At 47.6% G+C, this 21,309-nt stretch overlaps 4 protein-coding genes across 6 annotated transcripts in view; all 4 read left to right on the top strand.

Annotated features, from left to right (window-relative positions):
• Positions 1-10,668, top strand: part of ABHD17C (abhydrolase domain containing 17C) — a 31,785-nt gene extending 21,117 nt beyond the window's left edge. Inside the window, exons 2-3 of the mRNA XM_021407783.1 lie at positions 4,827-5,006; positions 9,149-10,668. Coding sequence (XP_021263458.1) covers positions 4,827-5,006; positions 9,149-9,368 — 400 coding nt within the window. The 3' untranslated portion in view covers positions 9,369-10,668. The remainder of the gene's footprint in view (positions 1-4,826; positions 5,007-9,148) is intronic.
• LOC110403968 lies at positions 13,085-18,681 on the top strand. Of its 2 annotated transcripts, XM_021407786.1 has the most exons (3): positions 13,087-13,293; positions 13,399-13,524; positions 15,001-18,681. In XM_021407786.1, the coding sequence occupies exons 1-3, from the start codon at positions 13,284-13,286 to the stop codon at positions 15,495-15,497; spliced, it is 633 nt and encodes a 210-aa protein (XP_021263461.1). In that variant the 5' UTR covers positions 13,087-13,283; the 3' UTR covers positions 15,498-18,681. The 2 variants fall into 2 exon arrangements, with proteins under 2 accessions (XP_021263460.1, XP_021263461.1); XM_021407785.1 differs by having other exon boundaries at positions 13,085-13,524.
• CEMIP (cell migration inducing hyaluronan binding protein) overlaps positions 18,884-21,309 on the top strand; it is a 103,393-nt gene continuing 100,967 nt past the window's right edge. The window contains exon 1 of one of the 2 annotated variants that reach the window (XM_021407780.1): positions 18,884-19,023. The gene's annotated coding sequence lies outside the window, so the exon portion shown is untranslated. The remainder of the gene's footprint in view (positions 19,024-21,309) is intronic. The other variant, XM_021407778.1, reaches the window with a different exon arrangement.
• Positions 19,274-21,309, top strand: part of LOC110403966 (transmembrane protein 2-like) — a gene marked incomplete at its 5' end in the record, with an annotated part of 43,097 nt that continues 41,061 nt past the window's right edge. The window contains 4 exons of the mRNA XM_021407782.1: positions 19,274-19,670; positions 19,755-20,316; positions 20,531-20,700; positions 21,014-21,202. Coding sequence (XP_021263457.1) covers positions 19,274-19,670; positions 19,755-20,316; positions 20,531-20,700; positions 21,014-21,202 — 1,318 coding nt within the window. The remainder of the gene's footprint in view (positions 19,671-19,754; positions 20,317-20,530; positions 20,701-21,013; positions 21,203-21,309) is intronic.

Below are 21,309 nucleotides of genomic sequence, written 5' to 3'. Positions count from 1 at the left end.
ACACATCACTTATGGAAGTTTATAATGATACTACAGAAAAACCTATTTGAAATTCTTAATAAGCAATCTAAATTTCTCTGAACCGTGTAGTTTAGAGATAATGCATTTATAACAGTAATTTGTGGTATTTTCTTTGTTCTTTGAAATGATTGTAGGGCCCATTTTCCAGAGTGCGTGCATGTTTAAAATTTTAATTTGGGGAGTTTGAAGGGATTTGTATAAAGAGGAAGAAACAGTCTTGTACTGAAGTCTGAAGACTTTATTTGGTCAGAGTCACATGCTTGTTCTAGTAAAAATACTTGAGAAGTCGCTGTTGCCTTGAAATGTTGTTTGAGTTGTATCACCCCGGATTTATGTTAGGTTCCCTTTCCATATTTTAAACTGGAATTATTTCATTGTGGTGTTTCCCTTGAGAGGGGAGAACACAGTTTCATACCAAAAGAGCTCACGAGCTAATTACCTTAGTTTTTTTGGCCATTTCTGTTTAAATACCCTGTTGTAAGGAAGAACTTGATCACCAATAGCTGCCTTAGTTTAGCAGCAGTGATACAGTAGGTCTCAACATTGTGATGAATGGGTTTTGCGTAGTCAAAACACTTCTGTGGTGTTCTCTGTTTAGCTAGAGATACTGCAACTGATTTTTAGTAGCTTGAAAACTCTTGATTTGCTGCTGTTGCTGTATCCATGCTGATCTATGTGTTTTACAGTTTAGGTAAAGGATATTGGGACAGCAAATACCATAACATTTCAAAACTGAAAGTAAAAGGTGTGGTTAACTTGTCTGATTCAGTAATTCTGAAAAAAGAACTGGCCTCACTATTGAAAATACGTGTTTAGCACCTTGGAGGATTGGCACAGCTCCTGCAGCTTTGGCTGAGAACAGGCAGGGTTGAGATGTATGCCACTTCTGTAGTCCCTGCAGCAGCATTCCTCTGGTGCTTGCAATGGAGTGAGGAAGAAATAAAACTAGCAGTGGTAAACTTTCCATCAGTATTGCTCAAAGCTGAAGCCCTGAAGAAAGAAAAATAAATGCAGTTATGTCATGCTCGTAAAGTTTGTTTTTTTTTTATGATAATGCTTAGTCTGTACAGAGTGCTGTCAGCCAGAAAGCTTTTAGTACTTTACAAATGCACACTTTTGTTTGAGGAAACTGAGGTGGGAGCACAGTGCAAACCTCAATCATGCAGCTAAGCACATTAAATGGGAGGTAGCTATGTCCCATCCTGTCACTGTAGTCCACTGTTAGCGGTATTCTGAACCCTTTCCTGTCACACTGACCTGCTGATGTGACTGAAATCTGTCATTAGTAGGTAGAGGAGTAAGTGAGAAAGTCAGGGATGTGGATTCTTCATGGCTAACTGGAGTGTCTTGGTGCTGGATGGTAGGTGCCTGCAGCTGTACTGCTTGTGAAGACAGTTGTTTTCTTTTTCCTGTGCTGATAGGGAATGTGATCCCTAATCCACGCAACGTACTGATGGGATTCTGGGAGCAGATTACACTGGAGAACTTTGCCATCTGATACATATTTGTGGGTTGGGGGAGTAGAAATGCTTGCATCTTTTAAAATGCAAGTAGCTTTACGCTTCTCAGTAACTGATTTTCTCTGTGGGAAGCACGCTCCTCTTTTTTCTTTCCCTTACTTTCTTGTCGAATCCCTGCTTTGCATGCACTCATGGCAACTCTTGGAGTCCCTTCCTGCACTGCCTCACCTTGGGCCTTCAGTTGGGCCTTCCCTTGGGCCTTACTGCCCCTCAGCCTCAGAGCCGTTTCCACAGAGACCAAAGTGGCTCATTTCAAGAAAGATGTTTCTAGGAGCTGCTGTTTGGCTGGTGGAAGGACTTGCTTCCTTAGCAGATGAACAAGTCATAGCAGAGTGCCTCTTTTCTCCAAATGTCTTTTACTGTTTTCACTTTGTTCTTCGCTTGTATGCCACCTAGTTTCCATCTGCTTGCTGTCTCTTATCCATGACCACTCTTCCTTGTTTCTTCTATTTCACTTTCTTTATTGCTGTTCCGATTGTGTAAGAATCTTTTAACACCACCCAGGAGCTTGCAGAGAGAGGGGAAGGGGCCCCACCTCCACTCCCCAAGCGTGCTGTATGTTAAGGCCAAAATCCTTGGGCTATTCTGTACCTTGGCTGAGCCCTGCTTGCTGAGTCACCGGCTGGGCAGCATTGCGAGGGCTCCGAGCATGCCAGTGCCAAGCTGTGGCCATCAGTGCTTGGGGCCTCACCCCTGTCCGTTATTCATGGGCCTTGCTTCTGAGCTGTCACGTGTCCTTTGGCCTTACAGTAAATTGTTCGTGCAGATGTTTCTGCTGATGTGTGTGGTAAGCTTTCGGTGTCACCTTCTGATTGATGGTAAAGGGCTTGAAAAGATAAATCTGTTACAGTGACTGTTCTGGCTTGGACAGTTGGACTGTCCCTGACCAAAACAGTCCAAGAGATTCTTAGTGGACTGTTAGCAGGAATACAAAATAGAAAAGGCATTCCATCGAGTGACAAGCTGGCTGCAGCATTCATTCGCTTGTTGTCCTTATACTCTTCTTAAAATTACCATCTTGCCTTTCTGAAGAGTTGAATACTGAATATTTGTAATGTTTTAGTGATTAAGGGCTACTATAAATTTAGAAATCTCTCTCTCTTTTTTTTCTTTCTTTTTTTTTTTGTGATACTACAGTCTAGCTCTAACTTCAGCTGGCACACTGTGAAATTGAGATTTGTTTCTTTCTAGTTAGGTGTAGTGGTGGCAGGGAGGTTCTCTATTTGCAACATAAGCTGTTTTCAGAAACAAAATAACACCAAAAGGAGAGAATACAAAGGAAATCAATGCCAGAGAAAATTGCAATGCTAAGGCAATTATGTTAAAGGAATTCTCTCTCTACCTCTCTACTGTCTTGTTATCCTGAGATTCTCATCCCCACATCTGTTTCGGTACTTTGCTTAGACTGTAAATGCTTTAGAAATGGGACTCGACAGTTATTGTGATATTGGAGCTCAGGATGGTACTGCAAAATCTACCACCATCAATACAGCTCTGTTCTGAGTGCTATGTAAATGCACTTGTTTGCGTTGCATTTTTTTATGTTCTGATGTTGATGTATTTCTGCCTGTCTCTAATATGATGCGACAGCTGGTAGCTCAGCAGAATGGAGGCATAGTTTCCATATTCAGCCTTCAAAGGTGCCTGCCTCTGACCCACCACCCCGCAGCTGGGATGACATCCATGAGGATAAGGCTTTGCTCTGGGATTCTGTTAATGTACATACCCAAATCAGCCAGGCTCTACTGTGTGCTGGACTGTTTCTGACCGTAAGAGGGAAAAAAATTCTCCTAAGAGAGGTTTACAACATCTCTTTAAAAACATCAGGCCATGGCTGTGGCGATAGACCACCAATGTGAGCTACTGCTTGGTTACCAAGAGGATAGAATTTTCCTCTAGGGAGATATTTTTATACAGTTGCTTATTCATGTTACAGGAGATGTGAAAAGAACTCTTCTGTTCTGCAGCATGGAAATATTAAGAAAATTACACTTTCACAGAATCTACGGTACAGCCTAGTTTTACTCTGTGATAGAACCAAGTTGGGTGGTCAGTGTTGGATTATTCTTCCATTCTAATTATCTCTTTGCTAGTACCCAATCATTTGACTGCGTAAAAGTCAAATGCTATCAAGCTCTGCCAGATACCACTATCAGCATATCAAAGGAGTTGGAAAACTTCCAGGTGTACGTTGGGTATAGCCTAAACTGTAGCTTTTGATATATATATATTTATATACATTTTTTTTCATAGCCGTTCCAGCAGGACTGTAGACAGTGTAGTCTGGCAAAAAGACATGTTCCGCACAGATTATCTTCCAGTAGAAATGTTCTCTTCCACAGTCAGTTATTCTTTATACAGTTCGCAATTTTCTAGACGTAGAAACCTTATGGATAAATAATTTATAACCAACTGAGAAATAGCTTTGATTTGGAGCTTTCTCAACAAGTTGGGGTGACCAGATGCTACTGTACTCTTCTTCCTACTCACCAACACCATCTCCTGTGCCACTTCCCAATTCCTTTGTATTTTGCATGCTTAGAATTGATGATGATGTTAATTTACCTTCTGCTAATTTGCAGTTGTGAAACAGCACACAGGCTAGGACAACCTACAGGCTAGACAAGAATATTTGGGAGCCATCCAAGACTCCCTTTGAACCCAGAATTTTATGAAATGATGTATCTTTATAATTGCAAAATAAGCTTGATGTATTTTAAGCAGGAAGAGAGAAAACGAGGATTAACTCACAGCAATCAGCAACTGGAAAAAAAAGAACAGAACTACCCTTCTCAAATTCTTAGACTCTTTGGTATCTTCAGCTGTACTAATAAGGCAGTTTGGTCTTCTTGTTCCAGCTGTGTGGAAAGAAAGGAGGGGCAAAGGGGTAACTATTTTGTTCAGTGGTAGAGAGAGTGGAGAGGTTGTTAGCTTCCAAAATACCTAATTGAAATTCCTGGGAGTGACTCTAGGTACGGGGAAGTCTCATTTATAATGTGCTATGCTGCAGAATGAAAGAGGTGTTCGTGAAGATGGTGGAGATTAACAAACTGACATTCCTCCTTTGAAGGTAGCTCTCTTCAGCCTATGTAAACTATGATTATTTACTTTCCTGTTCCATTTTAGAGTCTTAGACATGTAAATTTACATCTCTCAGGGTGGATTTTTAATGTGCAGTGAATGGGAGGGATGTTTTGGTAGCTTTTTTGCCCTTTTTTTTTTTTTTTTTTTTTTGCTTTTATGATGCAGAGTGTGATTTTAAAGTGGTATTCATTTTCTCCACAGGTATGGCGTCAGTCCTGAAAACATTATTCTGTATGGTCAGAGTATTGGCACTGTCCCTACAGTAGACCTGGCATCTCGGTACGAGTGTGCAGCAGTAATCCTTCATTCTCCTTTGATGTCTGGATTACGGGTAGCTTTTCCTGACACTAGGAAAACCTATTGTTTTGATGCTTTTCCAAGGTACGTATAAATGTTGCAAGGATGATTGTTCTATACTCAGTGCGCTCTTAGGTGTTTAAAAAGGAATAGTCATGCAACTTTCTGGGGAACTTTTATTTAACTGTCACCTGTACTTTAAACTTCAGGTGTGCATACCTGTTGAGATTCACCAGGTAAGAAGCAGGCTGATATCAGTCTCAAACTGATGTGCTATGTCAACAAACAAACAATTCCTAGTGTTTAATATTATTTATTTTCTCCTGTTTTTGTGTTATGGGTTGTTAATATAAAAATTTTTATGTCATCAGATTTGGATAAGCAGCTTAACAACTGCTAATGTCCTGTTAAGTTCTTCATCTTCACTAATGAATAACAAATTAGTAATTGTACACTCTTAGCATCTCAGTTGACTTTGATTGAGGAGGTAACATGATACCATGAAATAGATCTGCTGTTTTCAAGTCGCTTGTTAATATATTGCTACGGTTTAACCAAAAAGGGTATAGATAATCACTGCTTCGAAGGGAGAGAGAAGAGAGAGGCAGAGGCTAGAGGGTTAGCCTGGTGTGGGTCACTTTTCTGCTTGGCTCTGTGTTTCCTGTGCAATCTCAGGTGGTGCACTTTATAATGCTTCTTTGCCTTTGATCCTTTTATGTAAAACACTTCTACACCTCTGTTCCTATGTCCATTCTTTTTGTTTCTCCCTGATGTCAGATCCTACTATCTGTGACCAAAGTAGAATGAGTTACTGTCTCTTTTGGAAGATTTTAAGCTTGTTTAAGAAGCTATAGAGTATTTTACTTATGAAAAACTGCATACAAGTGGTTTCAAGATAAAGCACTTACAGAGTGTCTCACTTGGAAAGAAATTGCAACAGTTCCAAGTTAATTAGTAGATGCAGGAAGAGCAGGTGTTTTAGGAATCTTTATTATTTCTGCATGTCTGCACCTGACATGTGCAGGGATCTAGTATTCTAAAGTTTCATGCTGATGTTTTGTTTTATTTTAGGGTATTTTTTTGTTGTTGTTCTTGTTTCCTCTTGAAAGGACTTGGCTCCTACTGAATGGAAACTCTCAAAATCATTTTGTTGCAGTGCTGTTAGGACACACCATATTTCCTTGATTCCCTAGCTAGTTCTTTTTCCCTCCCCACAGCCAAAAGTCTTTGTATTAGTGCTCAGTGACTCTGTAAAACTTCACTAAATTATAAGTTGCACATCTTAGCATTTGAGATTCATTTTATTAACCTCCTGCAGATATTTTGTTGTTGTGACTTTGAATAGTTAAGACTTCAAGCAGTGTTAGGAGTGGATTGCTCTGGAGAGAAAGCTGTGAGATATTTTAGTGATCAATGTCCCACATCAAGGCAGTGACAAAGCTATCTGTGGGCATTTGAGAATGTGAGAGGGAAGCTCTTTTCTTTATAGCAGCGTGGGGATAAAAAGCTAAGTGGTCCATGGAGGGTAGAAGGCAAAACAGAGGACTAGGACTCGCTGGAGTCTTGTGCAAACTTGTCTTTGCTTCAGAAGGTGGTGTTTGCAATAAGTGTAGTAGGGGATACTCATAGCATTTCTCATGTTTGTTTTATTTTCATTACAACAGATTAAAATTAGAAGGTGAGGGAGTGTGAAAGCCATAAATGTGTGCCTGAACAGCCACAAGTAATGGTGGCTGTCAGTTTCTGTCCGGTCCCCGAGCTTAGTGTTCTTCCACAGAAGTTAATGTAAGACAATGAGAGTGCAGTCAGAATTTGAAACTGTTGAACACAAACTTGTTCGTCATCCTTAAAGCTCAAATGTTATATTTACAAATGCTTCTGCTAGAGAAAAAAATCCAAAGCCTTAACAATAGCTCTCATTACAAAACTAACAGTGATTAGCTGATAGCAGCCAAATCAAGTAACTTAAGAAATAAATACATAAATAAAATGTGGTTGGGGGAGAACCCTAAAAACAGATGCACTGTATCACTTATCTTGTTTTTAACCTGCTGAGCTGTTCGGTGCTGTCAGTCTGACTTCACTTGGGCTGTAAGCAGTGAAAATAAACAGCAGCGGGCTTCTATGAATGTGTGCAGCTCAGACGTCTATTTTCACAGCAGGAAACAAAACAGTTCTGTGTGCACCTACAGTGAATTGCTATTATGTGCATTTTATGCTGGGGCTCCGTGAGAATGTGGTCTCTGTAGATTTTTCTAGCTGCAGAGCAGTATGGCTGAGCATACTAAGTGAGTCTAACGTGCAGTTTAAATACTGCCTTATGAGTCGCTGAGTTGGCAGTGGGACGCGTTCCAATTTCCTGCAAAATACGAATATCTAGCTTAATGGCCTGGGAATATATGTGGAAAAAAAATAGTGCCATTATCCGATTAGTGGAGTGAAAGGGATTTCCCGGTTTCCTACAGTACATGAGACCTTAGTTTGTGGCCACTAAAATGTTGTATAAACATCTCTGTGTGTGACTGACCTGCCTTGCCACGTCGTGGTACTCCAGACAGACCCTTCATGGGCTTCAGATTTCAGTTGACTTAGCATTTTCATTATAAAATATTGACATTTGGCTATGATACTAATTTGGGGATGAATTCAGGGGAGGGGAGGAATCTGCATTATTCTGATGTCTTTCAAGTTCTTGGGATATTTCTCTAAATTCAGCGTAGTTGCACACAACTCAAATTCCAGACAGGCAAAGCGAAATAGGCCATGTTTTAATTTTAAGTAACTTTAAATAACAAGAAACCTGTTTTCTGGAGAAATATTTATTGATACAGAGACCAAAATGTGTTTACACTCAGCTATTTACTGGAAAGCAATGACTGTAGAATACTGAATGCTGAGATTTGTGTGTGAGAGGTTTAGTGCTTTGTTTTACATCTTAGTTTTTAATTAACTTCATATTTTCATAAATCTTCTTTAAACCTGTTTTTAAATTGATGTATGTTGGCATCTGTATTTTTTAATCGTCGTAAGCAATTAGTCTGGTTACTTTGTGAAGTCTCTATCTTGTCTTACCAAAATCACACGCTCTCTTGCTCTTCAGCACAGGAAAATCCAAACACTTTTCATTAGATAATATAAGGAAATAAACTTGTCCTCTATCAAACCAAATATTACTGGTACTCATTTTCCTATTCACTTCTACATCACGTCCTGAGCCAAAGCACAGTTACATCATTGGCCAATTCCTCCATTTGATGATGGAAGTGGAGAGGGTAGGAAGCCGAGTTAATTAGCACTTGGCACCTGTACACTGATCTGGAATTAGTGGTAACTACTGATGCGGAGTGGCTGTCTGGAAATAAGAACAGGCATTCAGAGAAACCTGGTGTTCACCAGCTTGACATTCACATGCTACCAGTGTGCTTCCTAACTGGAGTTTTCTGGGCTGAACTCAAAGGTGTGAGGGTGCCCGTGTGTCACTCTTCCCTTTCTCCAGACCCTGTTCTCCTGTGTGAGGTGATCACTAGATGCTTTGGCCTGCAAAGTGTAGTTTGAACAGCTTATTCGAAGCCCACTGTTTATAGTAGGGCAAAAAATCCCGTGTGAATTTGGTTTGGTTTGCAGTTGAATGTCCTTGTGTAACACAGTTCTCCCTCAGTTTTCTGCCATTTGAACTTAGACAATGAGTACAAAGAACAGTTATTTGTTGGTTGTTTTTTTTTTTCTTTCAGTTCCTACTTAATTTGGGAGTTTCCATCCTCAGGAGCTGAGGCTCTTTTTGCATTAAGTCTCACAATGGGAATGTAGTTAATTGGTTCCTAATCTGTTAAATTGGAAGGTGATAATGCGTAATGTGAAGAGTCCAGGCTGGTGGCATGTCTCTTTAAATCCAGTTTGCCTCTCAGTATGTTTCCTCAGTGGCTTCTGTGACAGGTGCACTACTCACTGGTGTTCCAGGTGCCAAACTTCATTTGCACCACTCCCATTGGAGCTTGTGGCCATCAGAGCTGATGGCGTGGTGCTGATGGTAGCGCAGGCACCGGTTTACACACGCGTGTGGGGAGGAGGCCTTGTTCTTTATCGTTTGGGCACAACTGCAGGGTTTTGTAGCCGTTTAAAAACAAGCATCAGTGAGCTGATCGTGTATTGATAGCGAAGCTAGCCTTCTTTCATTGTGCGAAGGTGAAAGCCACAAACTGAGCAGTGTTTTCCTTTTCCCTCCCCAGCATTGACAAGATATCTAAAGTCACCTCTCCTGTGCTGGTCATCCACGGTACCGAAGATGAGGTGATCGATTTCTCCCACGGCCTGGCGATGTACGAGCGGTGTCCACGAGCAGTAGAGCCGCTCTGGGTGGAAGGGGCTGGGCATAACGACATAGAGCTTTATGCACAGTATTTAGAGAGACTAAAACAGTTCATATCTCACGAACTTCCCAACTCCTGAAGAAGCCTACCTGATTTTACCTCAGTTACTGTGAACGGAAGAAATTACCTGGTTTTGCACATGCTTTAACTGGATAGCTGTAATAGCTTTATACTATGAAGAAATACCCTGTCTTTGGGGTGTTCTAATCAAACATCTGATGAAATTTGTCTTTTGTATCTGGAAATGATTCTACTAATGCACACGATATGGTCAACTACTGTAATTCCAACAATTTTTAGCTTCGTTGCCCTGAAAGAAGTGGGGATACTAGCTGCTTATGGGGACACTTTTTACCTAGTGCTGTATTAACTGAAGATCGGTTTTCTCTGTCTCACTTCTGATTGTTTCTAATTCAGTCCTACGAAGACTTTTTTTTCAGTGTTCTCAATATGGAGAACACAACTGTTATGAGCTACAGCTTGTTCTAACCGATCGGCCATGGGTTCAATCTAAGGGAGTACTTTTCTTTGTCAAGTTTCTAGCTGTGGTATTGTAACTGGAAAGTTATTGTGATGAAGTTCCCCCACCTCCCTTTTAGTGTTCTTTTGTTAACTTACTGATCTTCCCAAGTAAATTATTGAAATATACTTTTTCCTGGTAATAAACAAACTACTACATGGGGCTAAACTCCGTAAGGACTTCTCCATTACTTGTATAAACGTAACTGGAATATTCTCAAAGGAACGATGGATGAAATTGCTCTTGTTGAAAATAAATGTGTAAATTTACTACTAGAAAACTCATTTTAATATTCAGATGGTCTGAATAATAGCCATAACAGACATTTCCTTCTGTAAAGCATTCCTGTAGACTTTTTAAAAGTACTGTACATATTTGAATTTACATTGTGCATAGATTCTTAATTGGTAGTTTTAAGTTAAGTCTAGCTACAATAAACTGCAAAATTCCGGTTTGTATATGATTGAATACATTTTGTTAAGATATGTTTTTATCCCTATATTATTTTGCTATTAAAGTTTTATAAAGTTTCCAGGACAAAAAAAAAAAAGAAAAAAAAAATTTACACATTTATGTTTTGAAGAATTTCTGTACCTAAATTTTCATTGAGCTGATCTTTTTAGTTGAGGAGTAATTTGATTCTTTGACACTGGAATCGCACAGATTATGCATCAGAAATGCAAAACACTTACAATTGTTACACTACTAGCATAGGTCTGAGTTTTCCAAATTTTAAGGCCTTAAATGTACTGTAAGCCTCAGATTGTTGTACAAATTGATCGCGGTTGATTGCAGTTTGTGTCCTGTTGCTAGAATGCAGCACAGTGATTGTAATGGAATAAAGGATGCATGGATTAGATCTTGCCGAATGTTTGAATCTTATTTGGCGCGTAATTTTCCTACTGAAAGAAAATGCAAAGCACTTGGATTTCATCATTTAATTCCTTCCTTCCGAGGAAAACTGTCCTGAAGTGGAAGGCCTCGTTTCCGTATGGCTCAGTGTATAAATCAAATGTTAAAAAGGTTGCTTCTAAATGGTGTCCAGCTGTTTTTAAATAACAGATAAACCCACGAGACATGGCCTGGAAGAGAAGTTTGAACGTGGTTGTCGTGAGATCTTGCCACAGGCCTGCCCTGAATCGTCAGCACTGCAAAGTGTGTCTGTTGGCTTTGATGCTGCCTTGGTGCTTGTTACTCCAAAAGGAAAGGGAAGGGTATTTTCATTCACAGTGGTGCGGGGAGTGTGGGGAAATGACGACACCCATCTGTGTGCAGTCACCTGAGTCCTTACTCTGGGTGCTTGCACCTGTGTGGCTCAGGCTGAGTGTTAAGTGCTCCAAGCCCCGGCGTACCCAGCTGTTTTTATTCCTCAGCATTCCTCTGTTAATGAGATCCCCAAAGCTGAGTTCAAAATTGTCCCATCAGTCTCAGGGTTGCTTGCGGCCCAAGTTCAGTGCTTTGACTGCGCGTGAATTTCCACTTGTCTTTTATGTGTCCGAATTCCTGCCCTTGTAGGTACCTTGCCATTCTTCTGCCTTGTCTGTTCTGCTTTGTGAAGCTTATCCGTGTTTAACTAATGCAAATATTTTCTTGTTAATTAGAGTGATAATCAGTGACCTATCTGTGCGCCGGGCTTCTTCCTTCCCTTTTAAGTCAGCCATCTGCTCACCTGCTTGGTCCCTCACACCATTTTCCTTGCAGCCCCGTTTCCACTGAATAGTTCTGAGATGAGCTGTGAAGTTTTTAAGATTTCCTGGCAGGCCCTGTAAAGAAAATAAACAGTAGTGGCCTTCTTTATGCTGTGTAAACTTCTAGCTTATCCCCTGTACCAAGGCATCACTGTTTGGGGCATTTCAGAGCACTGCTGCCCGTCAGCATTAGAGTTATTAGGTAAATTCTGTGGCCAACTCATGGAATGGTTTATGAGACAGCGGATTTCAGGTCCTCATTTGTTTAAAGGAGGAAAAAAAAATAGGTTGGAATAGGAATTGGAGATGTTGGAAAAGGGGACGGTGTGAGGTTATGAAAGAGAAACTTCGGATTGGGCTAAAAAAGTAGTTTGCTGCAGCAAGCTGCTAACATCGACTCATTTAAATGTATAACGTGGGCCTTTGCTAGAACTCGCGGTGCATATTTTAGAGCAGCCAAGGTGTCACTGTAAAAATGGCTGTGTGTGTGTCTGGGTAAATTATGCAATGGCTCTTCCAAGGCTGTAAATAAGGAACGTTTTTTCCGCCCCTCCTTCCTGCATGACCTGCTAACTTTGTTTATACAGCGCAATGGCATCTCGAGTACGACTTTCTTTTTTTTTTTTTTCCAGGGAGGTGAGTGGGGTTCTCCTCTCAGTAGCTGTCTCAGGTTTGTACTTTGAAACAGAGCAAAACATTGCTTTTGCCGGCAGAGGTTCTGATCCCTGCAGAGTGGGATGCGCATCCTTTTGAGATTGACATCACTGGTGCAAAGTTAACTTGTGCTGGCACTGAGATCTCCCACCCTCGTTGCTTCTGCTGTGGTTTTTTTTTGCCCAGTTCTGCGTCCTTACTGCAGCGTGGGGCAGCTCTGCTCAGGGCACGGACCCATCCGCTTGCCAAATACCCAAACCTGTATTTACGTGGAGCATTGTCCACCTCTTACAAACCTGTATCGTATTTGCTTTTACTAAATGATGCTAGACGCAGAAGTAGAGAAACAACCCACTCTTCCTGGGGTTACGTATTCAGCCATAAACCTTTATTCTCATCTGTAAAATCCTCCCCCCTCCTGTTCTGCTCTCACAAATGTAAATTAATGATCTTATTCAAGTCTGTTCCGCTGATTTCTCCCTTTCCAGCCTCCCTTCTTGGCGCAATTCCCCACCATCCTAACTCTGCATTTTGTTTTGTGAACACGGTGCCTTGTCTTCCTGGTGCTAATGGAGAGGAGGACGGCTCTGGTGGTGGATGGGTCAAGCCCCAGGCTACCTGCTCCATCTGCATTGCTTGCCAAATATTTGCAGGACTTCTTCTTCCCAACTGGGTTGGGTTTCAGAGCGAGAGGTTGTATTCCAGCTATGAAATATTTGGGTCTCACAACTTTGTTACAGAGAAAGGAACGAGCTGGTCCTCGGGGCGGCAGTGCCAAGTGTGACTTTGCAGAAACCGAAGTATTTCTGCAGAAAATGTTGGAGCGACATGCATGCTGCCTCTCTCTCTCTCAAAAAAAAAAAAAAAAAAAAAAAAAAAAAAGGAAAATAAAGCCCTCACCTCCTCAGGGTGTTCTCCTGTAAGGGTGAACGCGCTGCTTTCTGGATTTCATTGCGCTGTGGGTACGCTGCCCGCCCTGGGCTCTGTAGGGCTGCCAGGAGCTGCGGGGTGGGCAGTGCTCGCCCCGTGCCTGCAGCTTCCCCGGGGGCGGCGGGCACAGCTACGCTGACAGCGGCTGGAGGAGCCTCGGCAGCCACAGAGCATCCGTCCTGCGCGGCTCCGGCAGCCCTACATGCCGCCGGGTGAGCGGGGCCGAACGGCGAGGGGGAGAGGGGGAGGCAGCCGGCGGCCAAGCCAACACGACCCGACCCGACCCATCCCGACCCAACGCCGTGTGTGTGTTGCAGGTGGCCCCCCCGGGCTGGGGACGGCCGCGGGCCCCCCGAGGAGCTGTGCCCTGGTGCTGGTGCTGGTGGCGGTGCTGGGAGCCCGGCCCGAGGCGGCGAGGAGCGTCCCCAGGCAGCGGCGACACGGTGACGGCCGGCGGGGAGCGGGGCGGGGGGATGGGCAGTGCTGGCAGGGGGAGGAGGAGGAGAGAGGGAGAGGAAGAGGAAGGCGGTGCCGCTCCGGCCCGGGGCCCCTCACCGCTGCCGTCTGTAGCCCAGCTGGGCTGGGGGCTGCCCGAAAGGCGGCGATGGGAGCTCCGGGCTGGGGCCGGCCCCTACCGGGAGATGGGTGCGGCTGCCGGCACCGAGCGCTGCCCCGCGGGGGGCACTGGAGGCTGATTGCCCGCCTGGGCTCTGCCGGGTGCCGTGGTTTGCTTGTGGCTTCGGAGGTGGCTGCGCGCAGTCGGCTTTTCATTCACTTTCTCCTTAGTTCCTCGGGGCTCTTCTAGCATCCCAAGTTCTGTTCGTTCTAAATGAGGCTTTGCGCGACGCTCTGTTCTCTCGCAATGTCTGAGGACTGCTCTGAGCGAAGGATGCGAAGTGCTGCAGTATTATGATGCTCCTGAGTTGCCCGCTGCCGTCTGCTCTTGGTGGTCACGTTTTGCAGTTTCCCAGTAGCACAGGGTTACATTTCACTGATGAATTACTGCCATAAATGTGCACTCTGCTATCTAACGCTCCAGAATAAGAGTAAAATATAGAACTAATTTGGTTAAAACATGCAAATAATCCCCTGGACAGTGAGCCACAACTACTTGAGGCTGATAACTCCAATCTTGAAATCAAATAAAAAAATATTTGAAGCTTCCCAGCCACGCTGGACCTCTAGGAAATGGAACATTCTTAAAAGTCCTGTCTGCTGCTCAGCAATGAGTGCGAGCGCTGCGGGCACATTCCAGGGCTCGGGACGTGACCTCCAGTGTTAGCGGTATGTTCTTGTGCTAAAGCATTAACTGTTTCAAACACTGCGGGCAGGATGCCATTAAGCTTGAGGTTCCTTGTCCCTTTCCATCAGAGCTTTCTTGGATGTTCCTGAGTCCCCAGTGAAGTCCCAGCCCAGTGATGTTGAATTTAATTGTGTTAGTGGTCACTCCTCAGGGCGTACATTGAACCTGGATGGAGGAGTGCTGTGTAGGAGTACTGATGTGTTTGCCCCAAAGCAAATACAAGCTCCAGGGAGCCCCGGATCTCCCCCAGCAGTGCTTCTCCACAGGAGGAAGCCACAGCCTCACCCCATTACATCAGGGTAATGGCGTTGCTCCGCCATTTGGCATTATAGAGAATGTTATAAGCATGTTAGAATGCATATAAAGCATTATAGAAAACATATGTATATATTATCCCACTATAGTGCCTCAAAATCTGTCCACTGCGAATATATTGATTTGACCTGGAGAAGCACACAGCGAGTTTGTGAAAGTGATTTAACAGTTTGCAGTGTATCCAGGGATACTGCGAAACATTAATTAAAGTGTGTGTGCATGTGCATATGTGTATATAGACCCACTAGGATTCTTCATTGTCCACATTTAATCGGTTTTCCTGTATTAATGATTATTTCAGAGCACAGCCCGAGTCCTGGCAGCTCGTGGTGGGATGTGGAGCACGAAGGACTGCTGCACAGCCAAAGCACCCTGCCTGGGGCTGTGGGACCGAGCAGGCCCAGCCCCCTCCTCCATCCCAATGCCGGCAGAAGTTCCCTAAGTCAGAACCTGGGCCAGAAGTCGCAAGAGAAGCAGTTGTCCTGTGACGTGCTCCTCAAACTTTCCAGATATATTTTAATGGATACCTTCAGACCTGGCTTGGCCTGGAACCTCTTTCGGTTGTACAACTGTGACCGAGAAGCCAAGCTACCCAAAATGCATGTCGGTCCCCTCAAGATGGCGCGGCACAAGCTGAGGCCTTCCTTGCTGCACAGGATGCTCCGGCTGCTGGGGAACATGGGCATGCTCTCTGAGGGCCAGCAGCACAAGGTCTTTGCTCTGCTCAAGGAGCACATGCTGCAAGCAAGGAAGATGTCACCAAAGCCCAAAGAGGAGCACAGTGGTAGGTACCCCTAGAGATGTGTTTTGATCCTGTGTTGCACTGATGAGTGAGGCGAGGCTGCACTGGTTTGCAGGCCCCAGTGCTTGGCTGAGTCATGGCCCAGGTTAATGGGTTGCTCAGAGAGGTGGTGGGTGCCTGGTCCCTGCAGATAATCCAGGTCAGTCTGGACGGGCTCTGAGCACCTGATCAGCTGTAGGTGTTCCTGTTCAGTGCAGGAGAGTCAGACCAGATGGCCTTAAGGGTCCCTTTACCAACTCAAATGATTCTGATTCTATGGCCGGGGCTGGTGCTTTGATGGTGAGGTGCTTGGAGGGCAGTGTGCCATGGGTCGGTTGTGAGCTGTGTCTGTGCTGTCCGTGAATGCTGTGGTAACATCCCCAGCCCGGTGCGGCTGCCAGGCCCACAGCAGCCTGAGAGCATCCCCAGTGTGCACACTGGGAGTGTACTGCTCCCAGCTCCTGGGGCACAGCTGGGCTAGCACTTCCTGCTCCCACGGGGAGGTGAAGGAGTAAAAGGATCTGGGGGTGCTGGTTTACAGATGGCTGAACGTGAGCCAGCAGTGAGCCCAGGTGGTCAAGAAGGCCAGTGGTATCCTGGCTTGTATCAGAAATAGCAGGAGCTGGGAGCAGTGTCTGGAGAACAAGTCTTATGGGCAGTGGCTGAGGGAACAGGGATGGTTCAGTCTGGAGAAGGCTCAGGGGAAACCTTATCGCTCTCTACACTCCTGGAGGGAGGTCGTGGTGAGGAGGGGGTCAGCCTCTGCTCCCAGGTAACAGTGATAGGATGAGAGGGAAAGGCCTCAAGCTGCTCCAGAAGAAGTTCAGGTTGGGTATGAGGAAAGATTGCTTCTCCAAAAGAGCGGTGATGCACTGGCACAGGCTGCCCAGGGAGGTGGTGGGGTCACTGTTCCTGGAAGCGCTCAAGAACCGTGGGGATGTGGCGCTGATTAACGATTCTCTGAAGTGCCCTGCTGGGAACTGAGGGCTGCCTGTGGAAATACGTTTGGAAAACACAAAACTGGGGCAGAAAAAAAAAAATTCAAAAACAAACAAACAAACAAAAAAAAAACAACCCACAGAGGATGGCAGATGTGCAACGGGGAAGAGGCACGGGGAAAAGCATACTGAAGCAACGTTGCTAATTTAATGAGGGGGGCTGCAGGAGGCGCCTGAGTCACGGGGGCTGAGGGCGGCGGGGCTGCGCGGCGCCACGGGGCTGGAGGACGGCGCGGCAGTGAGGGCTGTGCAAGGGCGCCCCCTGCCGGCCGGCAGCGGAGCAGCGCGGGGCCCGGCAGCGCTCGGGTGGCGGAGGGGGGAACGTGGGAGCGGGCGTTGCCGAGGGGACGCTGACTCCGCTTCTCCTTCCTTTCCCCGGGTGGCAGTAAGGAAACAGGATAGCGGTCAGCCAGGGAGTGTGCCCGGGAAACGCGCTTTCAGGAGCCACCCTGTGGGATCGGATTTTTTTTTTTTTTTCCCCCTTTTTCAAGGAAGATCTACGGCAGCGGTAGGCTGTCGTGGTGTCCCACTGCAGGAAAAAGGAAAGGGTTGTAGCTCACAAGCAGCAACGTGCAGAGTGCATGTGCTTTCCTGGAAAAGAAGCGGCACTCGTCAAAGAAACGGGATGGTCCATCCACGATCTGCTCTGTAATTCCCCTCCTCAGCCAGTGAAAGCTTGATGTGAGAGAGGACAGTTCACCTCCAAGGAGAATTCTTTCCCTAGAAAAGGGCTCTCAGCAGTTTATGTCTGTGGGTGTTGAGGCTGCAGGGAAAATGGCTGTGAATGATTCAAGCCCTGTCCAAATTTGGTGTTCTTTTTCCAAAAAAAGACCCATAGGAACCCGAGTCACCTTTGGCTGTGCTAATAGTGTCATAGGGCTCGCATGAAGCTGAGTACTGACCGAAGTCTGCATGGCATTTATTTCTGTTATCACCAGGTTGGTTGGGTTAATCACAGCCATGTTTTATTAGGTTGTAAGACATTCCATGGAATCTTGAGCAGAGTAAATATTTCAAATGCAAATCTGTGAGCCTCCAAGGGACCCGAGAAGCGTAAAGTAAAGGTTTGGGTTCCCTTCTGCCTCCAATTCTCCACTCCTAGAACCACAGGGTTCAGAGAAATTGGAGACGACGCGCTCCTGTTTGCTGCGTCCCGCCTGCAGCTCCCACCAGCAGGTCACTCTGTCTGCCAAAACCACGAACCCAGGCTGCTGCACCTCACGTCTGTACATGTCGCGTTCAGATAAGAACGAGGCACAGCTGACTAATGCTGCTTTCTTTTTGGAAGGAAAATGCCAAAAGCTGTTGGAGACAGGAATAGAAGTGCCAGCGCTGCACGATCAGTGAACGGCCGGCAGCAGAGGTGGCAGCTCGAGCCTTTCCCAGCGTGTTCCTCCAGGCTGGGAGCTGTGTTCACACCCACTAACACCCAGCGTCCAGAGCAGGGTGTAAGGGAGCGGGTTGTGCCTTCAGCTTCCAGCCTGTTCTGTTCTGCTCGCTCTTACTGACGCACCTATAGCCTCTCTGTGCCCTCCGTCAGAAGAAATCCTCTGCTGGAATAGATTTCAGTGGTGACAGATTGAAGCAGTTTGACCAGATGATGGCACACAGCTGTCGCTGAGACCGGTGGCACCTGTGGCTTCACAGTGCCTTGGCTGTGAGCGGGAGTGCTGCTGCCTTCTGGCTTGGCCTCGCTGCTGGGAGTTGGGATGCGGAGCAGGGTTTAGGGATGGGAAGGAGTGAGTGCAGTAAGCGGTGTCGCCAGGAAGCTCTGTTTTGCCGTGTTTTACAGCCTAGGGAGAAGGTGATTGGGGAAAAGGTGATATTCTGGTTTATGGGAAATAAAAGCGGTGGTGGCGGTGCCATGTGCACTGGAGGCTGGGCAGGTGCCTGGAAGAACGAGGACTGTGGTCCATGCCGGAGGGGTAAATGCATGTGGATTTCTTTGGGGCACCTTCTAAAGGGGAAGGCTTTGTTTCTGTCACTGCGGGCTGTGCGTTCAGGTTGGCCAGGTGACGTGTGATGAGGGGACAGACGCCTCTCTGCTCACCCGCTGTCATGTTTGGGTTCTGATATACCCCATAGAAATGCTGCAGGACAAGGCACCCCATGGGAGCACACCCTGTGCCTGGGGATCCAAAGCGAGCCTCGAACCCCACCGTGGACCTGGGGCTTCTGAGACCCCATGGTATCCCCCCGGGATCCCGGGGACAGCCCCAGCAGCTCGCGGCCTGGCAGGGGGGCTCTCCCCAGCCCCAGCATCTGGACGCCGGCCGCGGATGTCAGGCCGGGCTGTAGGGATCGTTCCCGGCTGGGAGGAGCCAGCAGCAGCCGGAGCTGCTGTAAACAGTACGGGCACCGCCGGCGGCTGGAAGATGGATATAAATAGGGAGGCAGAGGGGATGCAGCCAGAGTGGAGGCGCGGGAGCTGCGTGCGCCTGCCTGCCCGTACCTCTGCCTCTGCCTCTGTCCCTGCCCAGCAGTCGTGTCGGGAGCTCCCTGGAGGCGGCCGCCAAAGTTTGCGGCCCCGCGCTGCCGGCTTTAGGTAAGCGCTCTTTGCAGCCGGAGTTTGGGACCCGCCGGTGCTTCCCGTCATTCTGCCGCTGGGGTGGTGGTGTGGTTTTTTTTTTTTTTTTTTTTTCTTCTCCTCGCCGGCTCTCTCTGTTCGTCCCGTTGTTGCGGTCGCCGCTTTGCGCCCGGGGTTGTGCGGAGCGGGAAAAGGGAGGGGTTTCTGTGTTATGCGGTTAGATGGAGGAAAAAAAGAAAGGAAAAAAAAAAAAGAGAGAGAAGAATAAAGAAACAATCCCAAGGCAAATGCGTCTTTGCGCCGGCTCCGTGCAAAGCCGCGGAGAAGCAGCGGGCGCGGCTCCGCACGTGCTGGGGCGGCAGGTAGCGGGGCCGCGCTCCCCGTGCCCGTCGCACCGGTGCCGGTGCCGCCGCGGGACGCGCCGGGAGCAGCGAGCGGCAGCAGCGCTCAGGTCGGTACCGCGCCCCCCGCTCCCCCCGCACCCCCGCGCGTCGCCGCGCTGCCGCTGCCCCCCTCTCTTGCAGAGCCGTGTCCGGAGCCTGCCCCGCACCTCGCCCCCTGGCACCCCGGCTCCGACACCCGCCGCCACGCCGTGGTGGGCCGGGGAGCGGCCCTGCGGCTCGAGAGCTCCGCCGCTTTCCACTCTCTCGTCATCCGCGACGGAGGTAAGCGGCCCGAGGGGTGGATGGATGCGGGGGGCGCCCCGCGTTTCCAGCCCCCGAACCCGCTGCTCTCCCCGCGCCCCTCAGGGAAAGTGGTGTTCGCCGACCGTCCCCACGGGCCGCCCATCACGCTGCGGGCCCGCTACATCCTCATCCGGGACGGCGGGGAGCTGCACGTCGGCTCGGAGCGCTGCCCCTACGCCTCGCGGGCCACCATCTCGCTGTACGGGAGAGCCGCCGACGAGGCGGCCGTGGACGGCTTCGGGCAGAAGTTCCTGGGCGTGGGGCGCGGCGGGGTGCTGGAGCTGCACGGCCGGCGGCCCCGCTCCTGGAGCCTCCTGGATAAAACCCTGCACCCCGGCGGGCTTCGCCACGGCCCCTACTCCTCGGAGAGGCGGTGGGGCAGCCGCGGGCTAAACCTGCGCGTCCTAGACGCCGGCACGGGGCGGGTGGCGGCGGCCGGGCGCTTCGACACCCACCTGCGGGCCGCAGAGTGTCGTCGGCTGCGCGACTTCCTGGCCCTGCAGCCCGAAGGCAGCGTGGTGGCGGCCGCCGTGGGGGACTCTGCCGCCCGCAGCCTCACGCTGGAGACGCGGCTGCTTCTGCGGGACCGCCTGCGCAGCCGACACATCGCCCGGCTGGGCTACAGGTGAGCGGGCGGGCGGAGGGAGCGGGGTTCGAACTTGCGGCCACGGGGGTCTCGGAACCATGGACAGCTCCGCGGCCGCCGCTCTGCCCGGCGGAGGGGCCCGGAGAGAGGGGGAGAAAGGGGGGGATGGAGGCCGCGCCGTGCTGCCTTCTCCTGACCCGCTCCCTGGGGCCGCAGGGTGCAGCTCGGAACGCTCCTTCCTCGTCTCCTCCAGGCAGCCCTGGGCGCTGGTAGGGATCCTCGGAGGGGATCCGCTTTCGACGGTGGAGGATATAAGAGAGTATCACGGGAATGGGACAACGGGGTTAGCCGTAGCCCAAAGAGAATTCCTCACCTACGATGGCACCCGTTTCACTGTTACTGCTTTCAGTGGATGGATAAAAGGTTTTGTGTTTGCTGATAATGGTTTTCTGTTGCTTTGCTCAGTCTTTTCTCTCTGCTACGAATCTGAACTGTGCAATGATATTCATACCATTGGCTTTTGCTCATATGCACGGTGACCAAGCTAACGGGGGCACTCTCATAAAGTACCACTTTTGCTGCCTGCAAAGAGGTGACACTGACACGCTGATGGCTAAAGCACTTCTATTGCACGTGAAGTTATCGAGATTAAAATTAAATTGGTGGCTCTTTGGTTAATTGTACTATTCTGGCATGTGAAACTGTCAAAAAAGAAATGGATTGCTTCATTTTTCAGGAGTGCCTCATAATGGGTTTAAAGTGGAGGTGTCCAAAGGAATAATTCTCCATTTAGTGGATGATGTTAGAAGTTGGTTACCCGGTGACAGGATCGTCATTGCCAGTACAGATTATTCCATGCATCAGGCTGAAGAGTTCAGTCTCCTTCCTTGCCCAGAATGTAAAAGCAATCAAGTGAAAATTGATGGTATGAGATTTTTTTTATTATTATTAAGCTTCTCATTTGTGGTAAATCTTTGAGTCTTTGAGTCTTTTACATTCTGCATTCAATTAATTTTTCTTCTTAGCTAAATC

This window comes from Numida meleagris, chromosome 9 (genome assembly GCF_002078875.1).
Source record: "Numida meleagris isolate 19003 breed g44 Domestic line chromosome 9, NumMel1.0, whole genome shotgun sequence".
In the NCBI taxonomy this organism is placed as follows: Eukaryota; Metazoa; Chordata; class Aves; order Galliformes; family Numididae; genus Numida; species Numida meleagris.
Note: the sequence above shows the minus strand (reverse complement) of the source record. Positions and strands in the feature narration are given on the sequence as shown.

What these genes read in the sequence shown, in the direction of transcription:
- LOC110403968 (XM_021407785.1), top strand. Translation starts at nt 13,284, where the DNA reads ATGCCGCCGGGTGAGCGGGGCCGAACGGCGAGGGGGAGAGGGGGAGGC. An exon ending in CCCCAGGCAGCGGCGACACG is followed by an intron (nt 13,525 to 15,000) that starts GTGACGGCCGGC and finishes TGATTATTTCAG; the next exon opens with AGCACAGCCCGAGTCCTGGC.